Source organism: Saccostrea cucullata, unplaced genomic scaffold (genome assembly GCF_032062105.1).
Source record: "Saccostrea cucullata isolate Sc308-1 unplaced genomic scaffold, CSIRO_AGI_Scuc_v1 ctg4037, whole genome shotgun sequence".
NCBI lineage: Eukaryota > Metazoa > Mollusca > Bivalvia > Ostreida > Ostreidae > Saccostrea > Saccostrea cuccullata.
This window is the reverse complement of record NW_026940097.1, coordinates 87,684-99,542: the sequence shown is the minus strand read 5'-3', so window position 1 is coordinate 99,542 and position 11,859 is coordinate 87,684. Positions and strand designations below refer to the sequence as shown.

General features: G+C 33.9%; 1 protein-coding gene across 2 annotated transcripts; it reads left to right on the top strand.

The window, feature by feature from the left end:
• The first annotated feature begins 4,651 nt into the window (after nucleotides 1-4,651).
• On the top strand, nucleotides 4,652-10,582 carry LOC134254774 (integrase/recombinase xerD homolog). 2 transcript variants are annotated; one of them, XM_062737299.1, is made up of 3 exons: nucleotides 4,652-5,011; nucleotides 6,682-7,054; nucleotides 9,172-10,582. In XM_062737299.1, the coding sequence occupies exons 2-3, from the start codon at nucleotides 6,691-6,693 to the stop codon at nucleotides 10,146-10,148; spliced, it is 1,341 nt and encodes a 446-aa protein (XP_062593283.1). In that variant the 5' UTR covers nucleotides 4,652-5,011; nucleotides 6,682-6,690; the 3' UTR covers nucleotides 10,149-10,582. The 2 variants fall into 2 exon arrangements, with proteins under 2 accessions (XP_062593283.1, XP_062593282.1); XM_062737298.1 differs by lacking the exon at nucleotides 4,652-5,011 and having other exon boundaries at nucleotides 6,393-7,054.
• Nucleotides 10,583-11,859: the final 1,277 nt, after the last annotated feature.

The window sequence follows — 11,859 nt, the reverse complement described above, 5'->3', positions numbered from 1 at the left end:
TTTCCTATTGGCATTAGTTCTGCAAGTAAATTGTTTTTACTTGAAACAATATCTCATTTTCATGCACTTTGTATTTAATAATCATTTAAATCTGATTTCTAATGGTTCAGAAGTTTATAAAATGTTTTCATTAACCAAATGCCAATCTAACCAAAAGCCAATCGTAAATATTTAGGTCTTGTAGTGTCCGTAACTGTATGAAGCTACCAAATTATTTTAGAAAATAAAAAAAAACATGAAATTTCATATTTTAATGGAAGCATTTATATGTCAACAAAGGCATAAAAAATGTTATTTATAAATATTTCTTTCTTTATTTATATTGGTTTTAAAGAGTTTACATAAATTGAAATGGTACCATTTTAAACAAAAATCTACGAAGAAAGAACTGTTTTCATTTTAAAGTATAATGCCACCTTTTTTAGTCCAACTTTTGTCAATATTAAGTATTTTTATATGTTGTTTGTTTTTAAGCAGTTGAAAAAATCAAAGTTTATTAACAGTTTTCAATATTTATTTCAAAGAAAACAACACTTGTAGTGTCCGTAACCTGAGAAAATGAGGTTATTATAAGCTTTTAAAAAACAAAGTTTTAATATGAATTTCACAAAACCATTTATGTTCCAGATCCTTTAGATACTCTACTTTTTAGAAAAAAATATTTTGGGGGCAAAATAAAGACATTAATTTTTTACCCCCAAGCGCAAACTTAGTGTTCCCTTTATTGTGTTTCAACGGAATCGTTGGAAATTTGAATAAAAAGACATTAAAGGTAATTAAAAATACGAATAGTGTCCAAGTCATTCCCATTAGTAAACGAATATCTATAGGCAACAGCTATCGCATATACGACTGAAAATTAAACGCCATAGCAAATAAGAAATTCGAAACTTTCAGATATTTCATTAGACTGTTCAATTTCTTGTCATGTAAATTTTTTGTGTAGGGTTGATTGTTCATTTCCAAGAATAACACGAGTATTGGAATTTTATCGTTTTATTGTTTATAATTCCATTCAAATACAATTAATTTCCTTCTTAATAGAAGATAGAGATGGATTACAAGCCTTATATACAAAAGGTTTTATGTTTTTCCTGTTTTTTGATCGAAAAAATTCCCTGAGCAGAATTGAATTTTAATACACATTCAAGACTGCATAGCACGGAAATGAAGATAGAAAAACTTGATGGATATCCGTATTCTGTAATCTCTTTAGATAGGTTTAAGCATTGTAGGTATGGGTTATGTCTGGGTTAAGATTTCTAATTAAATGAAACTTGGTTCGTGTCTTATATATAATTTTTGACATTCGATATAGGAATTCCTCTTTAAAATCAATAAATAAAAGACATAAATTATAAATGAATTTGTTTTTATATTTTTGGGAATTGAACTATGTTCAATCCGCAAGTGAGTTAAGGCTACATATATGGAGGTTTCTACGCAAAATGTTAATTAAATTCCATAATTGGTCTACCTACCGCACAAAAAATGTTAAGACTTGTTTTCTAATACATTCTTGGTAACCACGACATGCGATACCCAGTACACATTATGACGTCATATTATCTCTACTATACAAGTTTATAAGAAACATCAACAAAATCACTTCGGCGCATAGGCATACCTTACTTTGTTTTACAGAAGCAAGGTATAAAAAGACGCAGGATATTCCAAGGATTTAAGATATTGCTGCACAAATGTCGGCGCTGCAATTGTTTAGTTACTATATGTGCAGTTTTAAGTTTAAACAGGGTAAAATTTCACAGTCCAGTGTAAATTTCTTGAAATTTTTATCGATTGAGAATGTGCATAGGATTTGTGCAGCAATTTTATTAATTTTAAGAATATTCTCCTTAATATTATACATTGTTTATTTCAAATTAGATAGGATATGCCCTTGCGCCGAAGTTATTTTGTTGATGTGATTTATTACCTTTAATGGGAGAAAACAATGACGTCATAATGTGACGTCATAATGTGCACTTGCATTAATAAACTGTGGGTATAAAAATGTATAAGTAAAACAATTTGAGCTTTCTCTGTATATAAAATATACAACTTATGAATTTTTTATTAGCTCATTTGCATAAAAATATCCATATTTAGCCTTAACTCACTTGCGTCTCGCATGGTCATCACGCATTTAACATGCACAGTAATTTGTGCTGATTATACAGAGCCGAAAGCGAGGCTACTGTGTCGACCAATTTACTCCGATGATATTCAACAGAAAACATGCATAAACATCCGCCACAAATAGTTCATGTCATTTTCTCCTGAAATGATCTAATCCTTATAATCTGAAATGTAAGTAAATGTAATAACTAAGTTACTGTAATCTTATTTTAAATGTTACATTTCTTTCAAAGTAAAACAAAATTATAAAGAACCTCAAAAGTTTTTCGTAACGGAACTCATTTTTAGTGTAGCGTCATCTATAAACACCGAAAGACACGAACGACAACTCTACATACTGACAGCAAGCGGTAAATCTACTCTTCCCTATGCCCGACTCCCGACGTACCCGGATTTTGGATTTTTAACAATTTCTTTTTTACCGGTGCAGAGAATTTATTCTAACTTTTCATGAACATTTCCTTGGTTTAAATGAATTCATTAATGCATAAAAACTTTTAAAAACATGCGTATTTATTACTAGATCAGCAGTATCACCTGCCAAAAAGCGGTAAATTTAGTACTCTGTTATATATGTTAAAACCAAAAACGGACACCGATGTTTTCTTAGAATCACGATGAAAAGCAATAAAATGAAGTATATATATATATTTTTTTTTAAATAAAAGGAAAGCCTAATTTACATACCACATAATTTGTACGCACAAAAAACTCTCACATATACCACTGTTTTTATGTTTGGTCATTTTAAAAATATTTGTTTTTAACTTTGTATTGATTTTTTCTTCACAATATTGAAAAATTTAAGTTCTGACGTACTCCATGTACATGTATAATGTTCGTGTAATTGAAATACATTTATATTCACAGAGAAGTTTTATATAACAAACCTGTTAGCTCTTAAAAAGATGCTGTGTGGAAATCCACATTTTATCAACATTGATATCATTCCTGTGAAACTGAAATTTTCATAAGACATGGGTAAAGGTGCCAAAGAAAAATATATTACAAATTTGAAGATGAAGTAGAGGTACTGTGAGCAGTGAATTATATAAATGATCAACCGCCTCTAATATGAATATAATTGCAGTGTCCATGTTTTGCAATGGGAAACCCAAAATATGTGTAGGATAAAAAGTAATAGAAGGTGCACAACGGCAATATGTAATAAAGATTCTTTGAAAATTTCATTCAGTGCGCAGTACAGTTAAGGTGCGCAATGGAAATATCGACTAAATTTTGTATTTAAAAATGTATTCGTAATCGGGATAGCGATTATTTTTAGTACATTATTTCTATCGGATAATTGTAATTATAATTAATAACTACATATCGAAGACAAGTAAACTTTATATTTAGACTAGTCACGTGATGCGGCAGTCACGCGATTTTAGCACATTGACTTGAAGTATTGATGTTACATATAAATATCAATAGTGCAAGGGCATAACCAAAATAAATTTCCAAGTTTAGTATATAAATATTTTCAACACGCATTGTAGTTTCTAAAAAGTGCTGCAATCCTGTCAAAATTCTGCAATTTTATTGTTAAAAGTATACTTGTATGACCAAATGCTATATTTTTCGCTGATCAGCGGCATGAAATATTGATTTAATTAAATTGTCTTTAAGATTTCATCAGGATCGCAGCACTTTTCAGATACCTTAATAGTTCTATAATTGAAATGTAAAAGCTTACTTTGATCCATAGAGTGTATGCCCTTGCACTAGATCGATTTATAAAGACCCCCCATATTACCCTCCGATGTACTTGCATACAAATATACGGCAGTGTCAATTAAATACGTAATGTACAGAAAATATGTAAATAAAATAGTGAAAAAGACATCAAATTCAAATTATTGGCCTATAGAATATCTGTAAATAATATTTTATTTAATTACAGAATACATATTTTGTTGAGAAAATATTACTTGATCTGTCTCTAACTGCATACAAATTACGTCACGATGTAAGAAATGACGTCATATTGACAAGTGTAGTGCGATCAGTGACTTGTTTATAACTTGTTATGTGGGATTTAACTAACGACAAAAGAACACGCTGTAGTAAGTTTTTATGTAGTTCGATGATTTCTTACTGGTTAAATTAGCAGATAAACTTATTTTGTGGTATTATAAAGAAATGTTGTATGACGTATATTGTGAGTGATGTCATAGTCAAGTTTTCCCGTAAAAATTAGGCTCCGCCTCCTTTTTGTAACCTTAACTGTGCTGCGTGGTGTAAGAGGAGTTGCAGATAAGAGATGGGTATACCTAAAGCGTAACAAACAGATGGATGGACTTCCCCATTAATGAATACCCTCCCGCTTTTCAAGCAGGGGGTATAAAGAAAGGACTAATGTAGGCAGGCAAGCATTATGGCCCATGCATTTTATTTATTTATTTTTTTTTTTTTTTTTGCTATTCAATGTCTCTGAATGTCTTTCTCAAGATTGTTGCAACACAAAAAATCTGAAACAGTTGTCTGTATTTGAAATAAGTTATTATTGTAAATAATGACCTTTATGTGACATGTTCTTGTATATTTCTTTATATTAAATTATTGTATAACAATGTCTCTTTTGTAATAGACTTATGCAATGTGTCATCCGGGCTTTACTTATGTAACTTGATTTACCCCTTTCCGTATTGTTTTCAACCAATCAGCAAAGCGCTTTGCTATCACGTGTCCATTGTTTATCTTTTTGCCAGAAGAGAAAGTCACGTCATTTGTACTGCTCAATTTTTCGTATTATTCGCTTTAATTCCCCGGAAAACCCTGATAGTTTTGGATCTAGCCATACTACTGAAGATTTGGGGTTATGTGATGCACGTATTTGTTTCACAGATACTATAGATTTCCTGCAAAAGTGAGTTTGTGTTTTGTTGTGAAATCAGACAGTTATGTAAGTTTTATTGTGTAAGTGTTTACATCCGGGCAACGGAGAGGACTGTCACAACATGGACGATCGCAGTATTCTTCGTGTATCTTTGATTGGACATTCTTTTATAAGACGCCTGGGATATTACATGAACAATTCAAGTGAATTAAGTAATCTAAAACTCAACGACGAACAATATTCGGTGACCGTGAATGGCCGTGGAGGGCTAAAGTTAAGAGACAGTCGTCTATTTAGAGACTTGTTGAATTTTGAGGTGCTCCCCCATATTTGCTTTATGCAGATAGGAGAAAATGACATTTTGCTAAGCAGTCCTAACAATATAGCAAGAGACATTTTATCATTAGCTTCATATATTCACCTTGGTGTAGGGGTACAAATTGTTTTAATTGGTCAATTGTTTAGACGTAGACCTTGGGCCTCATCTAATGACTTTAATGACCGTGTGATCCACATAAACAAACTTTTGATGAATGAATGTAAAAAACTGGACAATATACACTTTTGGCATCACAGAGGCTTTTGGAAAAGCTTGGACTTTTTGAGCAAGGATGGTGTACATTTGCGCACACACTCGGAAATGTTGTGACATCTTCTCCAATGCATCGATTCTGGCGGAGTATCCGCTCTGCAGTATTGCACTACCGGCATAAGACAGGCCAGTATATTAATTTTATTTAAGTCATGTATGGTCCATTAAAAGTTGATAGGACTAGCTCATGATTGAAATCTCATGTTTTGGTCATTTAGATACTGCATGTATACATGGCCATTAACATTATAATGCTCTAAAAGTTAACAATTGCTGGTTGCATTGGGCCAATGATTTTGGAAAATATTGATTTTAACAGAACGCTGAGAAAATGACGTGCAAAATAATTTCATAATGAATGCTGAGTATTCTTACTTTTAGCATGATTAGGCATGATGTAAAAATTTTATCTGAAAAGTATGGTAAAACATGATGCAAGTTCATAATATACTTGCGAGACCATATGCTCAGACTTAAACAGAAATTAATGCTAAGGGTAATGCTTATGGGGTACACATGAGCTGTGATTTAAGTTGGTACTGAGTAGTTTCTTACAAATCACAATGATTTGCACAATTAAATGGTGGTGCAATATTGTATGCTTGAGTGTTGGTTACAAGTATAAGATGAATGAATAATAATTAAAAAAAAAAAAAAAAAAAAAAAAAAAATGTGCAGGACCATATGCACTTGCTGTATGTTGATAGAAAAAAAAAAAATGTGCAGGACCATATGCACTAGCTGTATTAAATTCAAAAAAAAAAAAAAAAAAAAAAAAAAAAAAAAAAAAAAAATTTTTTTAAAAAAAAAAAAAAAAAAAAAAAATTTAAAAAAAAAAAAAAAAAAAAAAAAAAAAACAACAACAGTTGCACTTGTTTGTGTATCGCAATATTGTATTAGTAGATACAGGATCATATGCATCCAAAAAAAAAAAAAAATAAAAAAAAAAATAAAAATAAAAAGCTCTTCTGGTTTCAATGTTTATAATTTTAAAAATATGTTGAATGCATATAGCATGGTGAACTTGTTGTTGAATCAAATACATTGATTGGTTGGATATTTCAAATTTTATAAAGTGTGCAGAAGTAATACTTTCATTCTCTTGCAGAGATCTACAATGCCACCGAAACGGAAGCAAACTCCAGCCAAAAACCCAACAAAGAGGCAAAAAATGGCCACCAAGCAACCTGAAGTGACACCACAGCCTACTACAGCCATTGAGCACCCTGAAGTGATCCCGGGGCCTGCCTATGGACAAATTGATTATAACAAACTAGCTGAAGCCATGTTAGCCATATCTAAGCAACAACCTGAAAACGCCCCCTCGCAAAACACATCAGATGACAGACAGATGCCTGTGACAATGGAATCTCCTTCCACATCTCAAAGTGCTGAGCCAGCAACGACTTCCACATTGGGAACTCTTTTGGATCAAATTTTCCTTGGGGACCGCTCTACACACAAGGACTTAAGCCCACTGAGTAAGACAATTTCTTTAACAGATGGGATTCCTCTCAGTTCCACGGTTTCACAAAAAACCAAAACTAAGATTTGGAATAATGAATTTGTTGACTTAAGATCTTTGTTAAGTGTACGAGATGAACCACTTTCAGTGTCAATTTCATCAGGCATTATAAATGTACAGCAGAGTCCAAAATTTTAATTCCCGATCAGTATTTCTCAATGGACAGATGCATTTTTGATATTCGCATCTATCTACATTGAGAAATTTCCCCAGGAGGCACCCCATTTGTTCAAATATTGCCACATGGTCAGAGAGATCCAACAGTTACATGGGGATAATGCCTTCAGGGCTTATGATGAGCATTTTCGTAAACTACGAGAATCTGTTGTTGCACCTTGGCAAATTCCGGTGCAAGAACTATATTGAAAGCTATAACATTGCCCAAACCTGGTTATCAAAATAAGACCGCGTTAAATCAGCCCTTTCGAGTCAAATACTGTTACCAGTTTAACAAAGGGGAACGTTGCACAAGGTCCCCATGTCAATTCAGGCACAGCTGCATGCAATGCAAGGGCAATCACCCCAAAGTCAAATGTTCCTACTCCTTTAAATCAAACTCAAATTCAAAATCTACCAACCCCAATCAAGATAAATAAGCTTATTCATATTCTACAAGGCTATGATCAAGAGAAATTAAAAGTGATTTCAGAGGGTTTTTCACAAGGTTTTAAGCTAGGATGTACATCTCCACCTACAATGAAGATCTCTAGAAATCACAAAAGTGCTTTAGATCACCCTGTAGTTATTGATCAGTTCATTAGTGTAGGGAAAGAAAAGAGTGATCGCGGGACCATTCAAGGAACCACCTTTTCTAAATTTCATTTCTTCTCCTCTTGGAGTGGTTCCAAAATCAGAACCGAATAAATATAGGGTAATTCATGATCTCTCCTTTCCCAAATTTGATTCAGTGAACCTTGGCATTCCTGAAGAAAATTCAAAAGTACAATACGACTCGATTGATAATATAACTGAACTTCTTCGGAAATTTGGTAAAGGGGCTTTAATGGCAAAAGCAGACATTGAGGACGCTTTTCGTATTGTACCCATACACACCCTGAAGACTACAAACTCCTAGGTTTCTCCTGGGATAGTAATTTCTATTATGATAAGTGTCTACCCATGGGTGCCAGTAGCTCTTGCCAAATTTTTGAGTGTCTCAGTACCAGTTTGCAGTGGGTTATGTGTGAAAAATTTGGTGCACCTGGCATGTCCCACATGTTAGATGACTTTTTCTTTATAGGCCCACACCGGTCTGATGCATGCCAAGCATCATTACAGAGGTTCTTAAGTATTTGTCAAGAATCTGGTATACCCATCAAATCTGAAAAAACTGAGGGTCCAACTACTACATTGACAATTTACGGCATTGAGGTCGACTCTATTGAAATGGTCTGTAGATTGCCAGAGGCTAAACTCTTAAAAATAAGGGATAGGTTACACGAAGCCAAGAATAGGAAGAAAATAACACTTAAAGACTTACAATCTTTAATAGGGCTTTTGAATTTTGCCTGTCTGGTAGTTGTCCCAGGGAGGGCTTTTCTGCGTCGCCTCATTGATTTAACTTGTGGAATAACTCAACCCCATTTTTTCATAAGGCTTACTTGTGAGGCAAGGGCCGACTTGAGTATGTGGTCTCATTTTATAGATAACTTTAATGGGAAATCGGTTATTCTGCCAGATATTTGGGCCTCTGCTGAAAAACAATTACTTTTTACTGATGCTTCAGGGTCATTGGGCTGTGCAGCTGTTTTGGGTAGAAACTGGTTTGCCCTGGGTTGGGACGCAATCAAAGACATGTCACATCAGCAAATCGCAATTAAAGAGATGTTCCCAATAGTGTTAGCTTTAGAGATTTGGGGATCATATCTTGCCGATAGGAAAATACTTTTCATGTCCGATAATTTAGCTGTGGTGCACGCCATAAACAAGCAAACATGCAAGGAAAAAACTCTCATGAAACTAGTTAGGAGACTTGTTCTTGTGACTCTTTCTCAGAATATTCTTTTTAAAGCTAAGCACATTCCTGGGAAAAGTAATACTTTAGCAGATCACCTATCTCGGTTTAAATTTCAGGAGGCCTTCAGGATAGCACCTCACTTGAATCCCAGTCAAACAGTGGTGCCCAAGGACCTCTTGTCGATTTGAGCCCAATCAGTATGCAATTGCTGACTTCATCTCTTTCATCATCCACAGCCCTAGCATATCGCAAAAGTTGGCAGTATTTACTGAAATGGAAGCCAGGACTTTCACTACCAATATCGGTGACTGATGTATGTAACTTCATTGGTGTATTGTTCTCCAATAACTACTCCCCCAGTTCTATTTTATCACATATGTCGGCTATCAGTTTTGTTCATAAAATTTGTAATATGTCAGACCCCACTCAGGCATTTGTGGTTAAGAAAATTCTTAAAGGCTGTCAAACATTGGGCCCAAGGAAAGACACTCGCTTACCAATAACTGCACCTATTCTACAAAGACTAGTGCAGGCCCTTGATCACACAGTCAAACTCTTCTCGCTAAGAGTGCTGTTTCGTGCAGTGTTTTTGATGGCTTTCCATGCGTTTTTAAGGTTAGGGGAACTAACAGTGAAATCTGCAAAGGGTAGCAATAAAGTTTTGCAAAGGGAAGATGTAACATTTGAACACAAATCAAACTCGATTGTAGGAGTTCAAATCATCATGAGAGAATACAAAACAAACAAACACAACAAACCGTTAGTAATTTACCTGCAAGCAAGTCCAAATTCCCAATATTGTCCAGTTCAGGCATTGTCTAACTATGTTCAAACTTTCAACCACAAGACTGGACCTTTGTTTCAAACAATGGATGGTTCACCTGTGTCTTATTCATTAGTAACTACACATTTGAAGACTGCAATACAATTTATTGGATTAGATACAGATAGCTTTAAGGGTCACAGTTTCAGGATTGGTGCTGCTACTCATGCAGCCTCCTTAGGCTATTCTGAACAAGTTATTCAAAAATTAGGCAGGTGGAATTCTGATGCCTTTCGTCGATACATTAGAATCCAGTCATTTAAAATATAGGCATTTGTAAATATACATTGTATTTCTCATTGACATACTCGACTCGATGCTACCATAAAAGCCTTCTCAGGGGTTTACATTAAATGTCAAAATTACAATAGGTAACTGATCTAAACCGTCTAAAGAAAACGTAACATACAGTCGGAACCAGGTCAGAAGTCATCTGTTGGTTCCGTATTGTATCCATAAAGATTTATAGTCCGAAATGATCTAAACCGTCTAAAGAAAACGTAACATACAGTAGGAACCAAGTCAGTAGTCATCTGTTGGTTCCGTATTGTATCCATAAAGATTTAAAGTCCCAATTACATTCTCTTTTGTTGGTCAGAAGTGGTCTGCAGCTATAGGGCCCAATTTGCATGCAGCTTAGCCTAGGTTTCACATTTTTGTTGACGGGGCAGAAGTCGTCTGCAATCAACAAGTCCAATACTAAGAACTAGAACAGCCATTGTGCCTGGCTTGTACCGGTAGTCCACGTTTATTGTATTTTCCTAAAAGCATTTTTATAGTTGAAAGCCTTTTACAGTTTTCGATAACATTTAGTAGTTACTGTTGTATGTTTTATATTGTACCTGTAAATATGTAGTTATAGAAACTTGTCTGATATTTACAATTTTAAAAATTTTATACATTTTTTTATGGTTTGTGTTTTGCGTCTCCTGCCAAGACGCCTTTGGGTGGGTGGATCCAATTTGCAATTGGATTGTGGCTGTGTTTTATGTTCTTTTACCCACCTTTTTTGATAGCAGGCAGCAATGTAACACATTTATTTTCATGTATGTTTAGAACTTTTTATGTTTAATAGGGGGTCAACTGAAGATATATAATATGTATACTATACATGACAATGTTTTTCCAGGTTTTGATTTCTTAATTAGTCTGCTGGTTGATCCCCCTTTTTTCTATTGTATATCATTTACAATGACATTATGGTGCTGGGGGTCAGATTGTGCAATATTGTGATAAAGATATGTAATATTTTATATTTAAGTCCCCTTTACTGACCCCCTTTCTTGTATTGTAAATATGTTTTACTACTTTTACGTCATTTACTTCAATAAATGACATTTTTCACTTCAATGATGTTGTTTGTTTTTGCCTGCTTTAGCCAAAAAACAAGCTCAGTTGTCTGGCAGGAGAACTAAGGAACATAAATAACAATATTGTTCACTCACTTAAACTCACGATCAAAGATTTTATTTTACACCATGTTCAACTCCGATGAGTACTTTCAATACTTTGATTTGTCATTAATCTTTGTTTACTAATCTCAACTATTGGTAACAGGAAAAATGTTTCCCCGAATTGCAAATCTGCAAACTGTCGATTATAGACATGAAAATGTAAAGAGAAGTGGAGTAGCATGTTATTTCAAAAGAAAAGATCAACGGACAATTATGATAATATACGAGGGCTGTTTAATAAATAATGTCATGAACTCTATTACATACAACAGAGACATCGTATGACATTAAGCCTTTCACTTATGATTGAAGCTTTAATGAATTAATATCAAGTTCGCAGGGAGAATAAGGAAGCACACAAGATATTCTACCTTGACTAAATCAGTGCTACATTATGACGTCATTGTAAGCGAGATGACGTCAATTCTAGAACACAAGTTTTCGTAATATTGGTATTTAGAGATGTAATTTAACTCTAGAAAATGAATAGAAACATGTAAACATTAACAAAAATGAAATGTTCTTAT

Coding starts and splice junctions, on each gene's coding strand:
- LOC134254774 (XM_062737299.1), top strand. CDS start 6,691: ATGCCACCGAAACGGAAGCAAACTCCAGCCAAAAACCCAACAAAGAGG. Junction 7,055..9,171: donor CAAGGACTTAAGCCCACTGA/GTAAGACAATTT, acceptor TTTAAATTTCAG/GAGGCCTTCAGGATAGCACC.